Source organism: Balaenoptera borealis, assembly GCF_965194805.1.
Source record: "Balaenoptera borealis genome assembly, chromosome: 2".
Lineage (NCBI taxonomy): Eukaryota > Metazoa > Chordata > Mammalia > Artiodactyla > Balaenopteridae > Balaenoptera > Balaenoptera borealis.
The window spans coordinates 65,660,722-65,687,243 of record NC_138867.1 but is presented as its reverse complement, the minus strand read 5'-3'; the positions used below and the strand labels follow the sequence as shown (position 1 = coordinate 65,687,243).

Sequence of the window (26,522 nt, the reverse complement as noted above, 5' to 3'; positions counted from 1 at the left end):
TTAACTTCCTCAGCAATTAAGGGAGGAAGAGATTTCTTCACAAGTGTCTTCATTTATATGAACCATATCTTTATAGATCCAACTGTACTCTACAAGCTTTTCTGAAATTATCCAGGAAGTAAATGAAATCACTACTTCAATCACACCTTCCATTTTTAGCACTAGTTATATATCATCTCCTCTTCCTGTTCACTTTCCTGTATTATTGCAATGAAATTTAATGTTTATTTAAATAAATAAAAAATACACTTATTTTGTATGGGATGGGACCCAGAAGCTCTGTGGCTGCCACTAATTTTGAAATGGCTACAGGAACCTTGTCACATGTTTTACAACATTTCAGGTATTTACAATATGCATATTATTAATAGTATTAGCCTGGGACTTCCCTGGTGGTCCAGTGGTGGAGAGTCCGCCTTCTAATGCAGCGGATGCAGGTTCGATCCCTGGTCAGGGAACTAAGATCCCACATGCCGCGGGGCAACTAAGCCCATGTGCCACAACTACTGAGTTTGTGCGCTTCAACTAGAGCCCGCGCACTGCAAACTACAGAGCCCATGCACTCTGGCGCCCACATGCCACAACTAGAGAGAGAAAACCCACGCTCCACAACTAGAGAGAAACCCATGCACCACAACAAAGAGCCTGCACGCTGCAACACTAAGACCCGAAGCAGCCAAAAAAAAAAAAAAAGTTATCAGCCTGGCTTTTGAGTTTACTTTTCTATTAATAGAAACAGTACAGCTTTTACATTAATTATAATAGGAATGGTTAATTTTAAGAATTTTCATCCTTAGCAAAGGTTTTGTAACTAATGATGTCCTCTTTTATAGAGGGAATTAATACAATTTCAAATCTGATATATCCAGTTAAAGAGTTAAGAGTGAAGAGTCTTTAAAAGTCCCCTTTGGCTAAAAAAAAAGTAACTAAGGAAAAAAAATTCACAAAATAAATATCACTGATGAGAAATCACTTTAAGAGTAGGCTAAAAAATTCTGCTTAAATATTATTTTGAAATGTTCTATGAGAAAACATATTGGTCTTTTTAAAAAATAATTGTGGGAGGAGCTATGTCAAAAGCAAACAGCAAAATTCAGGACCACGTTAGATCACTAATATTTGGGAAGGACACGTGTAACACAGAGCTGCATAGGAATTACTGCCTAAGGATGGTGGAAATTTTGAAAAGAAGCTACAACTGCTTCAATGAGTTCTCTGGGCAGCTAGCTAGGATAGTGTACTTAAGTTATTCACCATAACTCTGCAGCATGGCAGCTCTGGATTCAGATCCATGCCTTATAGTCATTACCAACTGCCACTGGTCACAGCCCTTTGGAGCACCTTGGGAATAGTCTGGACCATAATCGTTCTATCTGTAAGTATCCAGGGTCTATTCTAAGGACCACAGCTCCTCAAGCAACCCATTTATAGAGCCAATACAGGATGGAAAACAGAGTGAGAATCAGGAAAGCTACGTGGACCTCCTGCTTGTTAAACCCCTGGGATCACTTCCTCAGGTGCTGGTCCTGTGTGTCATCTTCTTTTCAGCCTGTGTTTCTCCTCAGAATTGTCATCAACTAGCAAGTTTTTTTCTGTTCTACACTAGCTATGGAATAGGAAATTTTCTATTTCATGAACATTCTAAGAATGAGAAGACAGGCCTTTTGTTTAGAGACTTTATTGCTAAAGAAAAGGAAACTGACAAAAATTGGAAATTAACATATATTTCAGAAATCTTAGAGAGTTCTCATAGCAACTTCCCTCACTCTATAGTTCGTGACTGTGTTTCTTAGGTGTTGACGCTAGAAGTCTGTCCAGATTCATCGTAACAATCCCTCATATTCTTCTGCTGGGATCCAGTTCTGTCCTGGTTAAATGTCAGATACTGTTACTCAATCTACAGCCCGGGGAATCACTGGACTGGCATCATTGTTAAGTTTGCTGAAATTCTTATCACACTCCAGAAACTGCTCTCTGTTTTCTCCAAGGCCACACTTCACCCATTCCTATTCTCCCCCCTTTCTTTCCCACTATGTCTTAGGAATTTGCAAATATTTTTTATTTAGATGTAAAATATAACAGAGATTGCTTTCCACGTCTTAAACATGCTAAGCAGATATTTGGATATGCTGCATGCTGTGAATTAATAGAATTTTTTCTAAAGATTTTCCACTAATATTTCTTTCCTTTTCCTTAAGAAAACTACTAATCAATACTGCCTCAAGTCTAAATATCACCCAATGCCTATTCCATATCTGATTCAAGGTTAAGAGACAATTCTCTCCACACATAAAACATGAAAGAGACTGCCACAGAAGCAATGAACTAACTACGTAAAGCTATGTAAATTTCTGCCTTCATTATTTTCTTTCCAGGATTTTCTTTCTTTCACTATTTTCTAAACCAATACTTTCAGAGTCAGACACAAAAATTCATCATAGTCAATAAGGCTTAGTATTCTAATGAGTACATAAAAACTGGGAACAAAGGTGAAAAAAATGAATGGTGCCAAAAGTAACACTGACTTGACAGTCTATCTATTTTTACTAATATTAACAAGATCCATGTACCACGTAGGGCTGCTATAACAAGTTTTTAAAAATATATTACAAAGTTATATGTATGGAAATAAACTTTCAGACAGAACCGAAGGGTATAAATAAGAAGCACATATATATAAAACAAGGGTTTTCCTTCTTTCCCCCTTCACTTCTCAGAGGTAATCATATTTGATGGAGTCTGTTCTTATTCCTTTGAGTATCTCTAAATTTGCTTATAACTTCAGTACAAATATTTAAACAGAATTTGATTATAACAATGCTGACTATTTAGAATTCATTTGGTGTTCGAATGAACAGAATCAGTAATTCCCAAAAAATGTTGTAAAAGTGATTCTGTATTGATGCACTATTAAGATTCTATAGGTTTAAAAAAAAAAAAAACCAACAAGAATCCACCCTATTGTTAAAAACTAAGAAATTTCTTGCCTCAAATTTATCACCTTAATTTAGTAAAGGTTAAAAATAATAAGATAATTTACCTTCCTTGTTAATCCTTTGTAATCTAATTACTTAATCTCCATGCTGGCTTTTTCTTAAATGTCAGTGCTATACTGATACAAAATAACTAATCTACTATCCCTTATGAATTCCTAATCAGTTTTCCCCATTTTTACTTTAAAACTGCCAAATGAATCCATGGCTGTCTTCCAAAGCCTTAAGCTTTATTTAAGTCTGAATAGTATGAGCTCTAAAATGTCTGGATTTTATCAAATAAAATCTATGATGTTGATAATCCCTTGTATTAATATTTGTGAGCTGAGTGAAATAACCACATGGTATAAAGATTGGAGGCAGACCTGGGCTGGAAATGAGCTTCTAACTTGGGTAACTTATCTCACTATACTATGCCAAGTCTCAGTTTTCTTTCCTGCAAAACTGGAATAATCCCTTTTTGTGTTGTTACAAGGATTAATAATATATGCAAAGCACTTAGCACCATTCTGAACATTAACAAGTGCTTGACAAATGGTAACTATATTACTATTGTTATTATTATTATATGAATAATATGTGCATAGTGCTTTCTGATTAGAAAATACTTTCATGTATTTTAACTCAATTGGTCTTCACAGTAGTCTCACTACAGAGGTGACTCTTCCATGGTCACGTAGCATATAAGTGGTAGAACTGGCAGCTTTCCCCACTGTAATACCAGGTAACCACTTTTCTACTAAACATCTTTTATTAATGTATTAAGCAATTTTGATCATCTCATTTTCAACAAATAGAACAGAACAGTGGCACTGAGGTCACTTGTCACTTTGCAAGGTCATAATTATATAGTGAAACCAAGAGATACAATTAAGTATTTGGTATTTGCCTGTTCAGGGGAAGAGTGAGAAGTAAGTATACACAGTGTGAAGTCATTTTTCTGTTATATAGAGCTCTATGTGGAATGCATGATGAAATGTCTGCCTTAGTATAATATCTTAATTTTGTCTAGAAGACAGGCTGACTTAATCACTGGTCTGTTACATTACTAAACATTTTAATAAAGATTATAATTTACTGTAGAGTTTCTTATTTCAAGTAATCATACAAATCAACACTTATGGCTAAATAGATAAAGCAGTGCAAATATTTTAAAAACATTTGAAATTATGCTTTTCCCCACTAGAAAAATATCTGTTTTTAAAAATTCTGAATAAAATGTTCATCCTATAGAAATTATTCACAAATTCCCTAATTTGCTATTTTAACAAAGTAGAATTTTTCAGATTCCCTCAGTTGGAATCTTTATATTTTATTAAACATAAGATGTAGAAGTAGCAACACCTCAAGACTCAGAATAGGACCGACAGATATAAGTACACTTTAAAAAGCGTACTTATTCCTGGTTCTCATTCAGATGCTAATATCAAACTTTAAACAGAAATACACATACCAAAAAACACATTCTAGACAGCACCATAATCTTATGGAAGATCCACTAAATGTAGGTTTTTGCTATAGTTTTGTTCTTCTGTTCTTTTAGCAGCTATACTGCTTCAAAAGGAAGCCCTGCCATTTCATCACTTTGTGATCCAATTAGTGTAGGTTATTCACTACATTAGGTGGTTTGTATCATTTCATCATCTGCAGGCCTGGAGTCAAAGACTAACTTCTCTCTCCTGGATTTAGGGTAAATGAAGTCTTGAAAGTTATTATTTACGATAGTCAAGGTTCTCTGTAATATAAGTTCAATAGATAATATTAAAACACACGTAACATTAAGTTCCATGCTTTTACCAAGACTAAAGTAAATAAGCAAACCAAATAATGTTATTAAAAGAAAATTCTTATCAAAACAAGCTATTACAATATATTTCCAAGAAACAAAACAGAAAATCTGAAAAAAAAAAGAAAACAATAATACTTTCATCTATCCTCAGATTTTTATTTACATTTTAAAATATCCTTTCCAATTGAGGAAAAGTAACGTAAAAGAAAAGTATCTTTGATACTACCTCCTGTCCTGATACTGTCACATATTGTGCAGAAGGATTTTTTAGTATTTTTCGTATTTCTTGCAAATGTGTTTGGATCTTGTCAGTAACTTCCTGAATTTCGTCCTTCCTCTTTTTTATTAAAGGGAAGTGAGAAAGGTCTTTGAATAATTCAGTTTTATCCCCAATCCTAAAAAAATGAGAAAATGCAAATACATATATTAAAGCATATTACTTACACCAATTAACAATTATTTTTCAAAACATAATGAAAGACCAAAGGGTGGGAAGTCAAGAGAACAAGATTTTAATTCCAGCTCTTCCACTAAATATTTATGGGTAAGTTTCTGAATTTCTTTGAAGACAGACAAAATTACCCTAACATTATTTTCGTTTTGCAAATTCATGATTGCCATGGTGAAACCAAGAGATGAAATTCAACATTTGTTGTATATTCAGAAAATAAACACAAATGGAAATACTGTCAAATCTTTTTTCTTATACATAGAGTTCTTTGTGGGATAAACTGTAAAATGACTACTCCTTAGAGGATAACTTTGCTTCCGCGGTTTCTGAATATAAAGCAGAGGATCTCTGGATATCTAGCAAATAAGCACAAGATGCCATCTGCCATCTATTTTTGGATTAATAAACTGCTACTACTTGCTCGGCCTGGACTTTATCTTTTCATCACCTGATACCTGAAGTACCACATTTGTTCTGTATGACGGAACTGCCTAAACACTAAGTGTTATTTCCAGCTGTAATATAGAGCCTTTAGTATCCGATCACATTTCTAGTTTTACAAGCAACTTCTATCATTACTTCTATAGAAGCTTAAGTATCCACACATCAAATGGCAAATACATTACTTTCACTGCTAGAAAGGAAGAACTAAGGGTCTGCTACTTACTTGGCAGCTTGTTCGTTGAGAATCTTTAAGTAATGCTCCACTGGACTGAGGAGTTCAGGAATTTCTGAAATAAACGTCTGGAGCAACTCTGACTGAACATGGGAATTAACAGCAGGTATTAGTGCTTGAAATTCTGACTTCAGGTGATACAGGGTTTTGACAATCAGGAAGAACTCTTGCGTAGAACACTGAAAATAGAAATATTTTTCCTAAATAGCATAACATATGTGAAAATGAAATTAGTTAGTGGTCGTTTTAAAGGTAGAATCAGAATAAAAGAAAATTTTAATTTACTGTATAAATTAGTTAATTGAAATAAAGTTTTTGTTGATATGTCCTAAATGTTAATAGTTTTAGCACTTTATAAGATAATATTTTCCAGCTATAAAGAAAATAATTTGAGTCAAGGATAGGAAAGCTAATACTCGTTCAGAATTTTTTTCATTTTAAAATATGTTGACCATATAACAAAAATACAGTAAACAATGTCGCAAATAAAAAGAATAATTCCGAGAAAATATCTGCAAAACATTTAAGAGATAAAGGGCAAAATTCTCTCAAGTATAATGAGGTTTTACAAATTGACATGGAAAAGATGAATAATCCAAAGAATAGTGGCTAAAGGAACTGAATATGAAGCTCATAGAAAAAAATGTCCAATAAGCACATGATTAATGTCACATATAATTAGGATAAGCAAATTAAAATGACAAGGTAGCATTCTTCACTCATCAGAATGTCAAAGATTTTAAAGTATGATAATAGCTAAGTCACATAGAGTGTGAAAAATGACACTTTTATATACTACTAGTAGAGGCATAACTTTCTTGAAGAGCAATTTGGCATATATTTATAATAAAAAGTGTATATACCCTTTGACTAAACAATTCCATTTTAAAGAATTTAACTAAAATTATTTTTCATAAGTAGTGAAAAAACTGTGTATCTGAATCTTTATAGTAGCACTGTTGGTAATAATATTAAAAAGATGAATAAGAAACAAATATCCAGCAATTGAGATATTAGGAAAAACTCATTCAATGTGATACTATAAAACAGTTAAAAAACTTAGACATCTGTAAATACTGATGTGCAGGTTGCTATGGAACGCTGTAGTTTCAACATATATTAAATATACATAGTATATGCTTACACTATATACCATATATGTATTTACACAGTAAAATTTCATTTGTGCTTCTTTGAACTATATATATTATTCTACAGAAATAAAAGTATAAGTTGAAAATTTCTGGAAAGTACACATGTAACTTTCTCTAGTTACCTCTGGGTAGTGGATATGCGGGAGGGTGGTAAAGGGAGACTTTTTACTCTTTATTTTACACTCCTGTATACTGTTGTAATTTTGTAACATAAACGTGAATAATTTTTTCAGGGGCATATAGTTGTTTTACAATGTTGTGTTACTTTCTACTGTACAGTGGAGTTCCCTGTGCTATATATCAGGCTCTTATTAGTTATCTATTTTTTACATATTAGTGTATGTATGTCAATCCCAATCTCCCAATTCATCCCACCACCACCCCTGTCACTTTCCCCACTTGGTGTCTATACATTTGTTCTCTATATCTGTGTCTCTATTTCTGCCTTGCAAACTGTTTATCTGTACCATTTTTCTAGATTCCACATATATGCGTTAATATACAATATTTGTTTTTCTCTTTCTGACTTACTTCACTCCGTATGACAGTCTGCAGGTCCATCCACATCTCTACAAATGACCCAATTTCGTTCCATTTTATGGCTGAGTAATATTCCATTGTATATATGTACCACATCTTATTTATCCATTCATCTATCGATGGGCATTTAGGTTGCTTCCATGACCTGGCCATTATAAATAGTGTTGCAATGAACACTGGGGTGCATGTGTCTTTTTGATTTATGGTTTTCTCTGGGTATATGCCCAGTAGTGGGATTGCTGGGTCGTATGGTAATTCTATTTTTAGTTTTTTAAGGAACCTCCATACTGTTCTCCATAGTAGCTGTATCAATTTACATTCCCACCAACAGTGCAAGAGGGTTCCCTTTTCTCCACACCCTCTCCAGCATTTATTGTTTGTAGATTTTCTGATGATGTCCATTCTAACTAGTGTGAGGTGTTACCTCATTGTAGCTTTGATTTGCATTTCTCTAATAATTACTGATGTTGAGCAGCTTTTCATGTGACTCTTGGCCATCTGTATGTCTTCTTTGGAGAAATGTCTATTTAGGTCTTGTGCCCATTTTTGGATTCAGTTGTTTGTTTTTTTGATGTTGAGCTGCATGAGCTGTTTATATATTTTGGAGATTAATCCTTTGTCCATTGATTTGTTTGCAAATATTTTCTCCCATTCTGAGGGTTGTCTTTTCGTCTTGTTTATAGTTTCGTTTGCTGGGCAAAAACTTTTAAGTTTCATTATATCCCATTTGTTTATTTTTGTTTTTATTTCCATTATTCTGGGAGGTGGGTCAAAAAAGATCTTGCTGTGATTTATGTCAGAGTGTTCTTCCCACGTTTTCCTCTAAGATTTTTATAGTGTCCGGTCTTACATTTAAGTTTTAATCCATTTTGAGTTTATTTTTGTGTATAGTGTTAGGGAGTGTTCTAATTTCATCGTTTTACATGTAGCTCTCCAGTTTTCCCAGCACCACTTATTGAAGAGGCTGTCTTTCTCCACTGTATATCCTTGCCTCCTTTGTCAGAGATTAGTTGACCATAGATGCGTGGGTTTATCTCTGGGCTTGCTATGCGGTTCCATTGATCTATATTTCTGTTTTTGTGCCAGTACCATATTGTCTTGATTACTGTAGCTTTGTAGTATAGTCTGAAGTCAGGGAGTCTGATTCCCCCAGCTCCGTTTTTTTTTTCTCAAGATCACTTTGGCTATTTGGGGTCTTTTGCGTTTCCATACAAATGGTAAGATTTTTTGTTCTACTTCTGTGAAAAGTGCCATTGGTATTTTGATAGGGATTGCACTGAATCTGTGGATTGCTTTTAGTAGTATAGTCAGTTTCACAATATTGATTCTTCCAATCCATGAACATGGTATATCTCTCCATCTGTTTGTGTCATCTTTGATTCCTTTCATCAGTGTTACAGTTTTCTGAATACAGGTCTTTTATCTCCTTAGGTAGGTTTATTCCTAGGTATTTTATTCTTTTTGTTGTAATGGTGAATGGGATTGTTTTCTTAAATTCTCTTTCAAATTTTTCGTTGTTAATATATAGGAATGCAAGAGATTTCTGTGCATTAATTTTATATCCTGCAACTTTACCAAATTCATTGATTAGCTCTAGTAGTTTTCTGGTGGCATCTTTAGGATTTTCTATGTATAGTATCATGTCATCTGAAAACAGTGACAGTTTTACTTCTTCTTTTCTAATTTGTATTCCTTTTATTTCTTTTTCTTCTCTGATTGCCGTGGGTAGGACTTCCAAAACTATGTTGAGTAATAGTGGCAAGAGTGGACATCCTTGTCTTGTTCTTGATCTTAGAGGAAATGCTTTCAGTTTTTCACCATTGAGAATGATGTTTGTTGTGGGTTTGTCGTATATGGCCTTTATTATGTTGAGGTAGGTTCCCTCTATGCCCACTTTCTGGAGAGTTTTTATCATAAATGGGTGTTGAATTTTCTCAAAAGCTTTTTCTCCATCTATTGAGATGATCATATGGTTTTTATTCTTCAATTTGTTAATATGGTGTATCACATGGATTGATTTGCGTATACTGAAGAATCCTTTCATCCTTGGGATAAATCCCACTTGATCATGGTGTAGATCCTTTTAATGTGTTGTTGGATTCTGTCTGTTAGCATTTTATTGAGGATTTTTGCATCTATATTCATCAATGATATTGGTCTGTAATTTTCTTTTATTTGGTCGTATCTTTGTCTGATTTTGGTAGCAGGGTGATGGTGGCCTCATAGAATGAGTTTGAGAGTGTTCCTTCCTCTGCAATTTTTTGGAAGAGTTTGAGAAGGATGGGTGTTAGCTCTTCTCTAAATGTTTGATGGAATTCACCTGTGAAGCCATCTGGTCCTGAACTTTTGTTTGCTGGAAGATTTTTAATCAGTTTCAATTTCATTACTTGTGATTGGTCTGTTCATATTTTCTATTTCTTCCTGGTTCACTCTTGGAAGATTACACTTTTCTAAGAATTTGTCCATTTCTTCCACGTTGTCCATTTTATTGGCATAGAGTTGCTTGTAGTAGTCTCTTAGGATGCTTTGTATTTCTGTGGTGTCTGTTTTGACTTCTTTTTCATTTCTAATTTTATTGATTTGATTCCTCTCCCTCTTTTTCTTGATGAGTCTTGCTAAAGGTTTATCAATTTTGTTTATCTTCTCGAAGAACCAACTTTTAGTTTTATTGATCTTTGCTATTGTTTTCTTTGTCTCTATTTCATTTATTTCTGCTCTGATCTTTGTGATTTCTTTCCTTCTACTAACTTGGGGTTTTTTTGTTCTTCTTTCTCTAGTTCCTTTAGGTGTAAAGTTAGATTTTTTATTTGAAAATTTTCTTGTTTCTTGAGGGAGGGCTGTATTGCTACAAACTTCCCTGTTAGAACTGCTTTTGCTGCATCCCATAGATTTTGGATCATCGTGTTTTTGTTGTCATTTGTCTCTAGGTGTTTTTTGATTTCCTCTTTGATTTCTTCAGTGATCTCTTGGTTATTTAGTAGCATTTTGTTTAGCCTCCATGTGTTTGCATTTTGCATGGTTTTTTACCTGTAACTTATTTCTAATCTCATTGTGTTGTGGTCGGAAAAGATGCTTGATATGATTTCAATTTTCTTAAATTCACCAAGGCTTGATTTGTGACCCATGATGTGATCTATCCTGGAGAATGTTCCATGTGCACTTGAGAAGAAAGTGTAATCTGCTGTTTTCGGATGGAACGTCCTATAAATATCAATTAAATCTATTTGTTCTATTGTGTCATTTAAAGCTTGTATTTCCTTATTAATTTTCTGTCTGGATGATCTGTCCATTGGTGTAAGTGAGGTGTTAAATTCCCCCACTATTACTATGTTATTGTCGATTTCCTCTTTTATAGCTGTTAGCATTTGCCTTATGTATTGAGGTGCTCCTTTGTTGGGTGCATATATATTTACAATTGTTATGTCTTCTTAGAGTGATCCCTTGATCATTATGTAGCGTCCTTCCTTGTCTTGTAACATTCTTTATTTTAAAGTCTATTTTACCTGAGTACTGCTACTTCAGGTTTCTTTTGATTTCCATTTGCATGGAATATCTTTTTCCATCCCCTCACTTTCAGTATGTATGTGTCCCTAGGTCTGAAGTGGGTCTCTTGTAGACAGCATATATATGGGTCTTGTTTTTGTATCCATTTAGCCCGTCTGTGTCTTTTGGTTGGGGCATTTAATCCATTCACATTTAAGGTAATTATTGACATGTATGTTCCTATTATCATTTTCTTAATTATTTTGGGTTTGTTTTTTAGGTCCTTTTCTTCTCTTGTGTTTCCCGCTTACAGAAGTTCCTTTAGCATTTGCTGTAGAGCTGGTTTGGTGGTTGGTGCTGAATTCTCTTAGCTTTTGCTTGTCTGTAAAGCTTTTGATTTCTCCATCGAATCTGAATGAGCTCCTTGCTGGGTACAGTAATCTTGGTTGTAGGTTCTTCCCTTTCACCACTTTAAATATATCGTACCACTCCCTTCTGGCTTGCAGAGTTTCTGCTGAGAAATCAGCTGTTAACCTTATGGGAGTTCCCTTGTGTGTTATTTGTTGTTTTTCCCTTGTTGCTTTTAATAATTTCTCTTTTTCTTTAATTTTTGTCAATTTGATTACTATGTGTCTTGGTGTGTTTCTCCTTGGGTTCTGGGACTCTGTGTTTCCTGGACTTGGGCGGCTATTTCCTTTCCCATGTTAGGGAAGTTTTCGACTATAATCTCTTCAAAAATTTTCTTGGGTCATTTCTCTCTCTCTTCTCCTTCTGGGACCCCTATAATGCGAATGTTGGTGCATTTAATGTTGTCCCAGAGGTCTCTTAGGCTGTCTTCATTTCTTTTCATTCTTTTTTCTTTAATTTGTTCCGCAGCAGTGAATTCCACCATTCTGTCTTCAGGTCACTTATCCGTTCTGCTGCCTCAGTTATTCTGCTACTGATTCCTTCTAGTGTATTCTTCATTTCAGTTATTGTATTGTTCATTTCTGTTTGTTTGTTCTTTAATTCTTCTAGGTGTTTGTTCTTTAATTATTCTAGGTCTTTGTTAAACATTTCTTGCATCTTCTCGATCTTTGCCTCCATTCTTTTTCCGAGGTCCTGGATCATCTTCACTATCATTATTCTGAATTCTTTTTCAGGAAAGTTGCCTATCTCCACGCCATTTAGTTGTTTTTCTGGAGTTTTATCTTGTTCTTTCATCTGGTACATAGTCCTCTGCCTTTTCATTTTGTCTTTCTGTGATTGTGGCTTTTGTTCCACGGGCTGCAGGACTGTAGTTCTTCTTGCTTCTGCTGTCTGCCCTCCGGTGGATGAGGCTATCTAAGAGGCCTGTGCAAGCTTCCTGATGGGAGGGACTAGTGGGTAGAGCTGTGTGTTGCTCTGGTGGGCAGAGCTCAGTAAAACTTTAATCTGCCTATCTGCTGATGGGTGGGCCTGTGTTCCCTCCCTGTTGATTGTTTGGCCTGAGGTGACCCAGCATTGGAGGCTACAGGCTCTTTGGTGGGGCTAATGGCAGACTCCGGGAGGGCTCACACCAATGAGTACTTCCCAGAACTTTTGCTACCAGTGTCCTTTCCTGGCGGTGAGCTGCCCCCCGCCTCTGCAGGAGACCCTCCAACACTAGCAGGTAGGTCTGGTTCAGTCTCCTATGGGGTCACTGCTCCTTCCCCCTGGGTCCTGGTGCGCACACTACTTTGTGTGTGCCCTCCAAGAGTGGAGTCTCTGTTTCCCTCCAGTCCTGTCGAAGTCCTACAATCAAATCCCACTGGCCTTTAGAGTCCAATTCTCTGGGGGTTCCTCCTCCCATTGCCGGACCCCAGGTTGGGAAGCCTGATATGGGACTCAGAACCTTCACTACAGTGGGTGGACTTCTGTGGTATAATTTTTCTCCAGTTTGTGAATCGCCCACCCAGCAGTAATGGGATTTGATTTTACTGTGATTGCAGCCCTCCTACCGTCTCATTGCGGTTTCTCCTTTGTCTTTGGATTTGGGGTATCTTTTTCGGTGAGTTCCAGTGCCTTTCTGTAGATGACTGTTCAGCAGTTAGTTGTGATTCCGGTGCTCTCACAAGAGGGAGTGAGCACACGTCCTTCTACTCCATCTTCGAACGTGAATAATTTTTACTTTTGGAGCTTGGGATAAAGAGTATGGGCTAAACACGTGCATCTAATTTCACTCTGTCTTGAAGCTACAGACCAAGATTGTTTTAAAAGTCATGAAACCTCAAGAATAATCAGGAGAAAAAACAACAGCAACAACCCCTTAGAAGCTACAAAGAAAATGGACTAACAGTAATTGACTTAGAAGCCTCAAGGTTTTTGAATCTTAAGCAGCTATGAGGAAAAGTAGGACCCCACTTGAGTTATACTCAGAATCCTAAGACTCAGGAACTGGTGGCACAAAGTGGAAGTGGAAGCTGGGGGTAGGGGAGTTGGGAGGGGAGAAAGTGAATTAAGCAGCAATTAAATCCCTCAATCCCCTATTCCTCTATATGCTACTAAACAACCACCATTTTCCTACCCTACAGAAGACTACAGTTGACCCTTGAACAACGTGGAGGTTAGGGGTGCCAACCCTTCACACAGTCAAAAATCTGAATATAACTTTACAGTCAGCCCTGCATATCTGTGTTTCTACAAATCCATGGATTCAACCAACCATGGATCATGTAGTACTGTAGTACATATTTATTGAAACAAATCTGCTGTAAGAGGACCCGCACAGTTCAAACCCATGCTGTTCAAGGGTCAACTGTAGTTTTCTTCTCTGGAGAAGGTAAAACATGGGGCGTCTGAACCAGCTTCAGGCACAGTGAAGGATGAGAGTACCACCAAAAGCAAATGATTAAAGGAATGAGTACAAACTGAATGCTGAGATTCCCAGCTGTCCCCATTGAGCTCCCAGAACATTAGCAGTCAGAAAAGTGAAAGAGCCCCTGGGGAATCTCACAAGCCCAAGAGGAAAATTCTAAAGATAGCATATACCAGGAGTTCCCCCAATAAGTGGGCCATTGAATTCACGCTACAGTTCACCTCATAATTTGTAAGCCACATTCAACTACACAGACCTTGCTATCAGTACTTTAGTTACCCACTCTTTAAAAATGATCAGACAGATTAAAAATTCTAACATGAAATGCAAAAACTAAAACAAACAATCAATGGACCAACAAATACTAGAAGAAATAGGGCCTATACAGGTAGAAGAAATCTTCTAAAAAAAAAATGTTAAAGATATCCTCAGTTAAACAGAGAATATTGAAATAAGAGTATTGAAATAAACAGAGAATCATGAAGTAAGAATGGCATGTTATTTTTTTTAAAAAAGAAACATTCAGAGAACAAGAAAACAACCAAAAATTTGTAGAACTTAAACTATCAGAGTAGAAATGAAAAATGCAACAAAAGAGGCAGAAGATCAATGTGATAAAATTTCCAAGAAGGTAAAGCAAAAGTGTAAAGAGATGGAAATACAGAAGAAAGTTTGATAATCAGTCCAGAAGATTCAATCAACTCAAATAATAGAGCTGCAGAAAGAAAGAAATCATCAAAAAATAATTCAGAGGGGCTTCCCTGGTGGCGCAGTGGTTGAGAATCCGCCTGCCAATGCAGGGGACACGGGTTCGAGCCCTGGTCTGGGAAGATCCCACATGCCACGGAGCAACTGGGCCCGTGAGCCACAATTACTGAGCCTGCGCGTCTGGAGCCTGTGCTCCGCAACAAGAGAGGCCGCGATGGTGAGAGGCCCGCGCAACACGATGAAGAGTGGTCCCCACTTGCCACAACTAGAGAAAGCCCTCACACAGAAACTAAGACCCAACACAGTCATAAATAAATAAATAAATAAATAAAAGAACGTGAATTTCTAAAAAAAAACTAAGACCTGGCGCAGCTAGAATAAATAAATACATAAGTAAATATTTAAAAATAATAATAATAATAATAATTCAGAGATGTGTTACATGTATACAGTGGACTACTACTCAGCCATAAAAAAAGAATGAAATAATGCCATTTGCAGCAACATGGATGGACTTAGAGATTATCATACTAAGTGAAGGAAGTCAGAAAGAGAAAGACAAATACCATATGATTATCACTTATATGTGGAATCTAAAATATGACACAAATGAACCTATCTATGAAACAGAAACAGACTCATGGACATAGAGAATAGACTTGTGGTTGCCAAGAGGGAGGGGGTTGGGGGAGGGGTGGAGTGGGAGGTTGGGGTTAGCAGATGTAAGCTATTATATATATAGAATGGATAAACAACAGGTCCTACTGTATAGCACAGAGAACTATATTCAATATCCTGTGATAAACCATAACAGAAAAGAATATATTAAAAAAAGAATGTGTGTATATATATGTATATATATATACATACATATATATACACATACACACACATATCTGAATCACCTTGTTGTACAGCAAAAATTAACACATTGTAAATCAACTATACTTCAATAAAAAAATAATAATTTTGAATTTAGAATTGTACATCCAAACTTTAAATAATAATAATTCAGAAAAATTTCCCAGAACTTGGTTGCCAGCTTGAAAAGGCCCAATACAATGAATTAAAACAGAACCAAATCATGGCAAATCATCACGAAATTTTAAAACACTGGAGACAGAGAGAATCTTCCATTTCCAGAAGGAGAGAAAAAAAGAACAACAACAACAAAAAGTCACACGAAGAATCAGGAACCAGTATGACTTCAGACTGTTTAACAATAATAGTAGAAGCTATTGAAGAAGACAATGAAGTAACACAAAATTCTAAAGGAAAATAATTTATAGCTTAGAATTTTTATACCCAACCAAACTACCATCAAATGTGAGAGTAAAAGAAAAAAGACATTTCCAGACATCTATGTTTCAAACTTATTTCCAGTGCCCTTTCTCAGGATGCTTCTAGAGAACGTACTCTACCAAAATGAAGGAATAAACCAAGAGGAAGTCATGGAATACAGAAAACAGAAGATTCCATTCAAGGGAAATAAAGGGAATCTAAGAAGATAGTTATTCAACAGGTATAGCAGGGCAACCAGTCCAGGTTGGATCAGGTAGGAAGGCTCAAGAAAATGAAATTAACAGAATATTTGATGAAAATAAATATCTGGAGATGATAGGACAATGTAAGTTTGAGTTAATGATAAGTACACAACATAAATAGTATATATATATATATATATATATATATATATATATACACACACACACATATATATAAATGGATGAATGCTAAGAACATATTTAGAAAATAATTAACTACAAGGAATGAAGTAAATTATGCAAAAAAAAAAAAAAAAAAGGAAGTTAGGTCCGACTGAACAAATGCTGAGTTCAAAATGCATCATAAAGCACCTTTTCTCCAGAAAGGCCATGGCTTGCTGGGAAAGATACATACAGGAAGCTGCACTGTTTGTATAAATATGCAGCCTAGAATTAATTTACAGCCTAGAATTGACCTAGAGTCACTTAATAGTACCTTCTAATAAGAGAGCAAAAATTAACATTTTCAATAGAATTTCTGAATAATAATGTCTTGTAATTATTGTAATTTGATAAGCAAAAAAGGGGATTGATGGTTCACGTTCAGGTATGGTATAAAGTTTAAGTCAGCAACAGAAGAAAGGTGAAAACCAGAAGTGCTTGCAATCAAGTCCTAAGTGCCCATGGCAGGTTGCTCCCAAACTTCTTAAGCAAAATGACTCAATGGAGCTGCAAGAAAGCTGAGGATAAGGGTAAAACAGTTGCTCCTGGAGTCTCTCATGTTCAACCCCATTTCTGGCAGCAACCTTCTCTGTGGAAGAGTTTGAGAACACATGCCCAAGTGCAGAGGCAGGTCATCACAGTACTGCAAGAACCCCAGCCTAAGCTCCATACTGAAAACATGGCTTTGGGCTTCTACCAGTCTAGCTCTGAAACTATTCTCGCCTACAAAATTCTGGAAACACTCTCCTTTCAACATTTACTAAGTGCTATAATCCTTTAAATGTATTCACCACCCTTAGCACTTATGTATCATTTTCTTACAAAATAGTTATTGAGCAGTTAATATGAATTCCTATGACTACCACTATTTTCTAAGACTTAAATTTGAAGTCTTACTATCAAAAGAAATGCTTATTTTATTTAAGAGTCGGCCCACTTGGTATCCTCTATTATTATCATCATAAAAATACCTATTTGTGCCTATTCCACGACACTTTCCACACAGCCAGATGGCCTAGGCCTACCACTTCCACAACATCCAAACCGTGTTCCTTACCATTTTCTGAATTTCACATAATTGGCACAATCTGTACCCAGGATATCACTCACCATTTGGTGCATACAGCAGAAGCTTATTTAGAGTAATCTAATGATAAAGAACAGACATGTGTTTGATGGTATGTTCCAAGAGCCAGCTAACTAATCTATAAAAATTTGCTTTAAAGCATTCAGACTTCCTAAAGTTGGTCTGTTACCAAATCATTTCTAATCTTCGCTTTTCAAATCAATCTTTAGGCACATTCTTGTGTAAACACTAAAACAGCAACAAGGAACAGCTTCTGAGTGAGTCACAAGTTCCTTCAGTATAGTTTGAAACTCTAAAAAGTCATTCCTACTCTGCCTGTTGGTTACTTTTAAAAGGATCATATTCCATCATATGTGGAATCTAAAAACAAAAACAAAAACAGAAAACCCGAATTCATAGATACAGAGTACATATTAGTGGTTGCAGGGGGGGTGGTTGTGTGGGCAAAATGAATGAAGATGGTCGAAAAGTATTTGTAAGTTGCTAAAAGAGTAGATCTTAAAAGTTCTCATCAAGAGAAAACAAAAAAACCTTTATAACTACACATGGTAAAGGATGTTAACCAGACTTACTGTGGTGATCATTCTGCGATATATATATATATATACATACATATATACATCGAATCCTTATGTTATACATTGATAACCTGAAACTAAAATAACGTTGTTTATCAATTATACCTCAATTTAAAAAAGAACTAGATTCTGATATTTACCAAAGTTTTAAAACTTTAAAGTTTTAAAACTTTAAAGTTTATAAGTATACAAACTTTATGAAATGCAAATATTAAAGTACAGTTTAAAGAGAAGCAGGAAGGCATAATAGAAATCACAGCACCCATTTTGATGCCATGGATACTTTGATTCAGCTCTTCTGATTAGCAATTGATAATTTTTTCAGCTTTGCTCCTATTTTCTTTTGAGAAAAACAAAAACCTCTAACATCTGTCAGTAAACCCTTTCAAGTAGTGAAGGCAATGTGTTTGGAGATCTGTTGCTTGATGAACGGTTATAAGCCCTGATTGTCAGCCACCGGGTCAAGGTCGAGAACAAAATAACAAATGGTTTGACATCCATTCTGTAACCTCAAAAGAGTCAACCATAAGACTTTCAACTACCAGGGCAGCCTCTACTATTGGCAGCAAAACAACAACACAGTGCACCAAGCAATGGTACAACAGATGCCGCCAACCCCATAACCAATGCACACATCTTTTCCCTAGGGATTAGTATTTCCCAATTTCAACTTGTTCTTTCTTTTCAAATGTAGCCGAAGCATATGGAACAGTTACGTAAGGCCTCTTGGGCACTGCAAGTATTCTTGGAAGCAGTAGTTATTATTCTAGTAAAACTTTGTGGGGGAAAAGGCCTAAAAAAAGTAGACTCATGAAAAATTGGTCACAACTAAAGTTTGGGCACATAAAAATTGTTCTACAGTAAAATTATTAAATTGGCAAGGGTTTATTTACATTTGGGCAAAAAATAAAATTTGCTTACGTAGGGACGACCAGGGAAAAAAATGCAATGGTATTCAAAACCGCTACTACTTCAAAAATAGTAATGTCCAAAAATGTAAGCCACTAAAACCCAATCAAGGACCGTCATTTGAATATGAATTCTGTCACTTAGTAACAAGTTACTAACCCTCTTCTAGCATCATCATTTAGTCAAGGTAATGCAAGCTGTTGTAGCATTATATAAAGACAGCAATATACATAATTTCCCACCAGTAAGAAGGTGCTAAACCTTCTTAACCTCACCAAGTTTTTTTTTACAAGGAACAAAGAGTCTAATGTATGTGAGTGACTTCTGCAGTAGGTAAGACACTATAAAAAGTTTATTAACAATTATAAATATAACTAATTGATAATTTTTTTAAATTGTAGGCATATTTTGAAGATAAAGCAAATTATTTCTCTAACAAACCTCACTTGTTACTGTTATGACTTAAACTGTAAAGCTTAAGTGATGAAAATCAAAGTAATGCTTTTTACCTACCCTCAATATCCAAACTTGTCTGCATATTAATACCACCACAAATATTTCACTAGCAGATTTTTCCTTTGGTTAAGTCAAATAAGAAGTTGTTCTGAGGTCAAAAGAAATAAGGCATCTCTTTCTAAAAGTAGATGGTCTAAGTAAATTTCCTATTTTATGATGGTCCATACTTTGAGGTTGAAACAGGAGAACATCCTGTATTATAACAGAAGGGCCTCTATGTATTGCTATAGTTAACAAAAGTGGGCAAACTTTACTTTTTACAATGCAAAAATTGGAATAATCTCAGTTTGTGCAATTAAAATCTCTAAGGACTCTCTCATGTTATCTGCAAGATTTTACAAAATAAAATAAAAATAAAGCTCTGAGATGTTTCCCATTAGCACCTGGTGTCCTCAAGCTGAAGAACATTATCAGTTTTAAAAGATTTGATTTCTATCACACTTACTTTTTTGTGATAAATGCTACAGAGTCCTCTTTCGATGTCAGGCAATTTACGTAGATGATTTTCTATCTGGCCAAACACACTGGATTCTGAATGGAGAACTTCAGATACAGCATCAAGTCGAGCATTTATCTCCCTGTGAGAACAGAGTAATGGCAATTATCAGATATGTTAGGAACTCAGACTGCAGACATTTCCCACTCTAATGCCCAGCACTGTGAGAGCAGCCACTCAGAAAAGAACAAAGGAGACTCTTCCTCCATACCTCTGGCCCTTCTCTGCCCCTTATCATTGAAATCAAAGAGCAGGTACCACACAAGGAAAGTCATTAACTAGATGGCTAGTCATTAACTAGTCAGCAGAGACTGGTTCCTTAAGTTTTCCTTCCTCCAGAGCAAACACACAGACTACACTTCCCAGCCTCCCCTGCAGTGAGGTATGGCCGTGTACCCAAGTTCTAGTCAGTGAAATGTGGGCAGGAATGATTATGCCACTTTTAGCCCTGGCCATAAAACCTCCTGTGATCTTTCACATTCACTCTTTCCCCCTTTGCCAACTGGATGTTGAGTCCAGGGCAATTCTGTGAGCCCCTCACCTGCTGACTCCATCAGCATGGGTGTGTGAGTAGAGCAGAAAACCCTCCACTCCCACATCTGCTACCAAATGAACGTTTCATTAGCAAAAAATAAACTTGTATTGTATTTAAACCACTGAGATTGAAAATTTACTTGCTACCATTGTTTGTATTACCTGGCTAATAAAATGGGTCTACAGTGGGCAAATGAATTTCCTACTCTGACTGAAAGGACAGACCATCTCAATCAAAAAGCAATTCATTCACCTAACCAACTTTTTTGAGAGAATACTTGGTGGTGGTGGTTGAATTGATCAAGTGTTTGACTGAAATGGGACTAGGCACACTGAGCCTGGGCAAAGACTGGGAGCAGCAATAGAAAGTGCAGAGGATGGGATTTCCCTGGTGGTCCAGTGGTTAAGACTCCACACTTCCACTGCAGGGGGCACGGGTTTCGATCCCTGGTCAGGGAACTAAGATCCCGCATGCCGTACAGCACACGAAAAAAAAACAAAAAGGAAAGTGCAGAGGAAAAACATCAGGAGACATGGGAGGCCAGGGCTGCAGGATTTTATGAATGGCTACACCCAAAGTGATGGGCCATTTGGGGAGAAATGGTGAGACTCTGTCAACTCAACATGGAAACCTGACTAAATGTGTCCTAAATGAGATAAGGCCCATCCAGCACCTATACACGTCAAAGGCCTACACTAGGTATGATGGCCATATGTGAAAAGACTGAAATAAGTAAACATATCTAGTAGAAAACGGGCCTTTAGTAAATACTTTTTGGATCAATGAATGAACAAACAAGCAAGCAAATGAAAGAATGAACTGACATTTGGGGGGAAATGGGGCCATCAGCTGTTGAATACACATCTATCAAAGTTCTGTTGATATCATATACACATGTGAAGGGCAAACCTTATATCAGAATCCTGCCTAGATAACTATTAAATTGAGTATTTCACAATTAATTGAGTGCTTTTATCTTTGTTATCCTTATAACTATCCTGTGAAGTCATGCCTGTTCACAAAACAGATACTAACTTCAGGTCTCATTTTTTAAAAAAATATTTATTTATTTGGCTGCACCGGGTCTTAGTTGCAGCATGCGGGATCTTTAGTTCCCTGACCAGGGATCAAACCCAGGCCCACTGCATTGGGAGCCCAGAGTCTTAACCACTGGACCACCAGGGAAGTCCCCAGGTCTCATTTTTGTTCCATTTTTTCTCTGGCTTATCCTCCGCTATGTAGAACAGGCTCCGCTATGTAGAACAGGTTTAGCATGACAAAGTAGAACAAGCCAGAGCTTTGTAGACACATAGGCTGACTCTTCCATTCTCAATGGGATGGCCTCTTAAATCTATTCAGTTCTTTCCATGTCTACTGCCACTACCCTAGTCTAAGTAAAAATCATTTCTCACAAAGAGAAATGTTCTACCAAATCAGGCTCCTAACTTGCCACCCCATGTGCTTCTGTCCCTTTTTCCAATCCATTCTCCACACTGTAGCCCGAGTGGTCTTCCTAGAACCCAAACCTGTTCATGCCATACCTCTGCCTTAAGCTCATCAATGACCTGCCATTAATCTTAGATTCAAATCCAGAATCCTTAACTGACCTATAAGACAACTGATCCCTGCTTACCTCGCAAGTCTCGTCTCAGATCACCTGTCACTCTCTTCCTTTCACTCTAAGTTCCAGCTGGACTGAATTTCTCCCAACATCTCGGTCACTCCAAGTTCTCTGACATCCGGGCTTTATCATCTGCTCCTCACTCTGCCTTGAAGACTCCTTTCCCCTTTCCTACTGCCTACCAGCTTCCACTCTGGCAATCTCCTTCTCACCCTCCCTCTGAAAGGGCTTTCTAGACTCACTAGACTAGATTTCATACTTTGCCATCCTTTTCCATACAACCCTCTGTTTTCTTTCCATAGTGGAACTTACAAGTGTATTTACTTCTCTACTATCTTTACCGCTAGACAGTAAGCTTGGTGAGAATGGGGATCATTTCTTCAGTCCCATAGTTCTGAGATCACGATACGTGCTCAATAAGTAGCTGTTGAATTTGATTCAACTGAATTTCAAAGACTACATATAAAGTAAATCAAGATGAGGTGAAAAAATAAAAAATTAAATTTTCTTCGCATAAGATTGTTAGGGTAAAACATTGATTTATTTTATCACAACGTTTACCCCAAATGCTATACAAATATAAAGTTTTATTTTAATAACTCACTCCTGCACAAATGAAAGATGACACCAATTGAAATAGACTAAGTTGATGCTGCAGATGGTATGAGGACAGATAAAATAATGCCATCTGTGAATGTATAAAAGACAGCCAGATAGCTACTCCCTCAAAAATTATAAAGGTTGTCTGAAATATGGAAAGATAAAAGCAAAAGAGGCTAATAAAAACCTAAATCATATTTATGAAGTCTTCCAAAAGACTTTTAAAAAAGTACTTTCTTGGAAAATAGAAAGGTAGTAGCTTTTTTTAGCCTTGTGACAGCCCAGAAAAAAGCCTGTTCACTATGAATCACTTTCACGTTAACCCAGCCTTCACTTGTTAGGGAGGTAACAGCTCAGAGGTTAAGAATTTGGGCTGAAAACGTAAATGACCTCAGTTCAAATCCAGACTCTTCCATTTACCAGTAATTTAGACTTGCCCTATTTTCTCCATCTATAAAATGGAAATAATAATGGTCCCTAACTCATAGAGTTGTTACAAGAATTCAATGAAATAATACGTATTAAGCACTTAGCACAGTGCCTAGTACATAGTAACTACTCAATACATGTTAGCTGTTACCACCATTATTATTACAGAGATCTTTATTTGGTTATGAAATTTGTTTGGTAGGCATCACAGAGAACAGCTCAGGGAAGGGAGAAACAGCACCCAAAACATAAGCTTGGAAATAACTATGTGTAGACAAGCCTTTAGGCATAGATATGCAAAAAGGTGTTTTGTGCAAAGTGAACAGGAAAGGATTACACAAGGAAAGCTAGTTCTGGCATCTCAAGTGCTACATCTGACTGGTAGTAGTGACCTGAAGTACTGTGCTAAGATTGGTTAGTAGGTACATTGAGAAAGAATGCCATAACCAACTACAGATGTCTAACACGGGCAGGGAGAGGGGGAGATGGGGAGAGGGTATGAGGCACTGTTTACCACCATGAATTTCTCATCACTGGGGCAGCTATACTTCCACTTTTATCTCCTATAAGCAGATCAGAATGCAAATCAATAAAAAATGACTTCTAATCAAGTTTTTTAAATAAAATGGTGTATCTTAGAACTGTTCTTTAATTAGCAGGTATAAGACTTTCTAAATAACCGTAATAAAATAATAGGTCAGACCACCGGAACAGAAAACAATTATTTTGGTGCAGTCAATGACAGAGATCAACAAAACAGGAAATAGCACTGTCAATTAAATGAGGATAAAGATATTATTCCAAGATGCCCTATGGTATTCTACAATTGATCTTACCACATGATACATTCTAAGCAAATGAAAAGAGGACACCTGAGTCTTTCATTTCATTCCATATGACAAAAAACAATGAATTTGAGGTCCTGGGGATGACAAATATTCTTCTTTACCACCAAAGATCCAACGAGTAAATGTGTCGCTGGAGTCCTTCACGTTTGAAAATGAACTGAGTGATGACGTTAATATCTGTTGTATGTGGCTGTCACTCAGAAACACAGTGTATCACCTATAGCTACTGCCATAGTAAGGACATGTGATCAGTCTGTACCTGCTGGTTGCTATTTGTGGAGATGCCTCTATAATTCTAACAACAGGTTATTTGGGGAGGAAAGAAATAAACTACTTAGAAGAGGTTTTTTGTTGTTGTTGTTTGTTCTGATTTTTTACTGAAAGGTTAGCTCTAAAGACAGATGATATAAAATGAGTAAATTAAATTCAGACATTAACACATTACTCATGCGATACGGCTAAACCAACTACCTAAACAACATTCTGGTAGAAACATGAATCATAGGCCTTCTCCTAGGGCCTAACCATCATTATTTGAATCCACCTAGCTTTGCCTTTCACATACACTATTCACTCATTCATTCAATGAACAATTACTGAGTGCTTATAAAGCACCAATTGCAAAAATAGAAGATGGAGAGTGAAAGTGTGATAGTAGGAGCTAGAAAGGTAAGCAGGGACCTGGTCATGTGAGTAATGCAAGCCACACAGGAGCTATGACTTTACCCTGAGAGCAAGGGGAGTCAATGGCTAATGTTGACAAGGACATAAGAACAATGGCAGGAAGACTGGTTAGAAGGCCGTTTCAGTAATCCAGCAGAGTGACATTGATGATGTGAACCCAAGTAGAGGATATAGCAATGGAAAGAGCACATAGTTTCAAGAGATATTAAAGAGGTAAAACAAACAGGAGTTGTGACTGATTAGATAAAGGAGGGAGGGAGAGAGGAGGAAGAAGGAGTAACTTGGGTAATGAGATGCAATGGGATGCCATCCGCAAATATCACGCTCAAACCCTTATAGATCATGAAAGAAAGAGTTTATTTTATTTATGAAATTACATTCTAAAGAGCTATTCTCAATATTTACTTTGTTGCAAATTGTAAATCACCCAAGTTTTTAAGGATTTTTATTACTCATGTTCAAATGAGGCATCATTTTACCAAGAGACAATTCACCCTTTTCAGAATATTAAATAGAACAATTTTCTGACAGCTACCTTCCATTATTGGTTCAGGCCACAAATCTGAGTCTTTGAAAAGAGCATGACTATGATTTCTGTTTTTGATGATAATGGGAATGGGTATTTTCAGACCATCCCTCCCACTGAGGACAATTCAAAAAGCCAAACAAAATATAAAACACGTTCATGAAAGCATCAAAGGACTAACAAAATGATAAGGAAAAACTATACTAAAATGTAGAAGAAAGCAAGAACCCAAAGAAATAATCCAGCAGTCAAAACCACTTTTGCACTAAAAAGATATGCCAGAAGAATCTGCTGTAAAAATGAGCTGGCCTCACAGTAAGGGTAAACTTGTAGACTAGGTGAGCATCATTTGGATAAACTGAAACATGTCAAGCATTGAACTTGAATTAAGATGTCCCAGACTGGAAGTATCACTGAGAATCTGGCAGAAGCAAATGAAAATCTTCTTTGGGAAAAGACAACTTCATCTTAGCTCTCATGTTATTTATTTATTTATTTTTATTGGCGTATAGTTGATTTACCATATTGTGTTAGTTTCAGATGTAGAGCAGAGTGATTCATTTTTTTCAGATTATATTCCATTATAAGTTATTATAAGATTTTGAATATAATTCCCTTTGCTATACAGTTTATCTATTTTTATGTATAGTAGTTTGTATCTGTTAATCTCACACTCCTAATTTGTCCCTCCCTCCCTCCCTCCCCTTCCCCTTTGGTAAACATAAGTTTGTTTTCTGTGTCTGTGAGTCTGTTTCTGTTTTATATATAGATTCATTTGTATTATCTTTAGATTCCACATATAAGTGATACCATATAGTATTTGTCTTTCTCTGACTTTCACTAAGTATAATATTCTCTAGGTCCAACCATATTGCTGCAAATGGCATTATTTCACTCTTTTTTATGGCTGAGTAATATTCCATTGCATATATATACACCACATCTTCTTAAGCCAATTGTCTGATGATGGGCACTTGGGTTGTTTCCATGTCTTGGCTATTGTAAATAGTGCTGCTCTCTCACTTTAGTCTTAAAAATAAAATTTCTAAATAATATACCCAGCATTCAAGCATAAAAAGAAACGAGATGAGTAAGAATCAATAGAAACAACAGACAATAGGAAGAGACATACAAACTACCAAGCTTTGTGGGGTGTGGGGCTGAATGATAAAAAATACTCAATAAATTCAAAAGACATTGTCAAAAGAAAGCAGACGAAGAACAGAACAGGTAGAGAAATTAGAAATCAAATCAGTTATATAATTTCCATTACTTTACAAGTGATCTTTCTTTGCTCTCTTGCTCTCTATAGGATTTTTACCTCTGATTCAGTATCATGTGTAGTTTCATCATGATTTAGCAAAATGTGGATTTCTTG

At 36.2% G+C, this 26,522-nt stretch overlaps 1 protein-coding gene across 1 annotated transcript in view; it reads right to left on the bottom strand.

The window, feature by feature from the left end:
- MSH3 (mutS homolog 3) overlaps positions 1–26,522 on the bottom strand; it is a 182,291-nt gene that overhangs the window by 76,328 nt on the left and 79,441 nt on the right. The window contains 3 exon segments of the mRNA XM_082375445.1: positions 5,009–5,177; positions 5,901–6,088; positions 19,851–19,983. Coding sequence (XP_082231571.1) covers positions 5,009–5,177; positions 5,901–6,088; positions 19,851–19,983 — 490 coding nt within the window.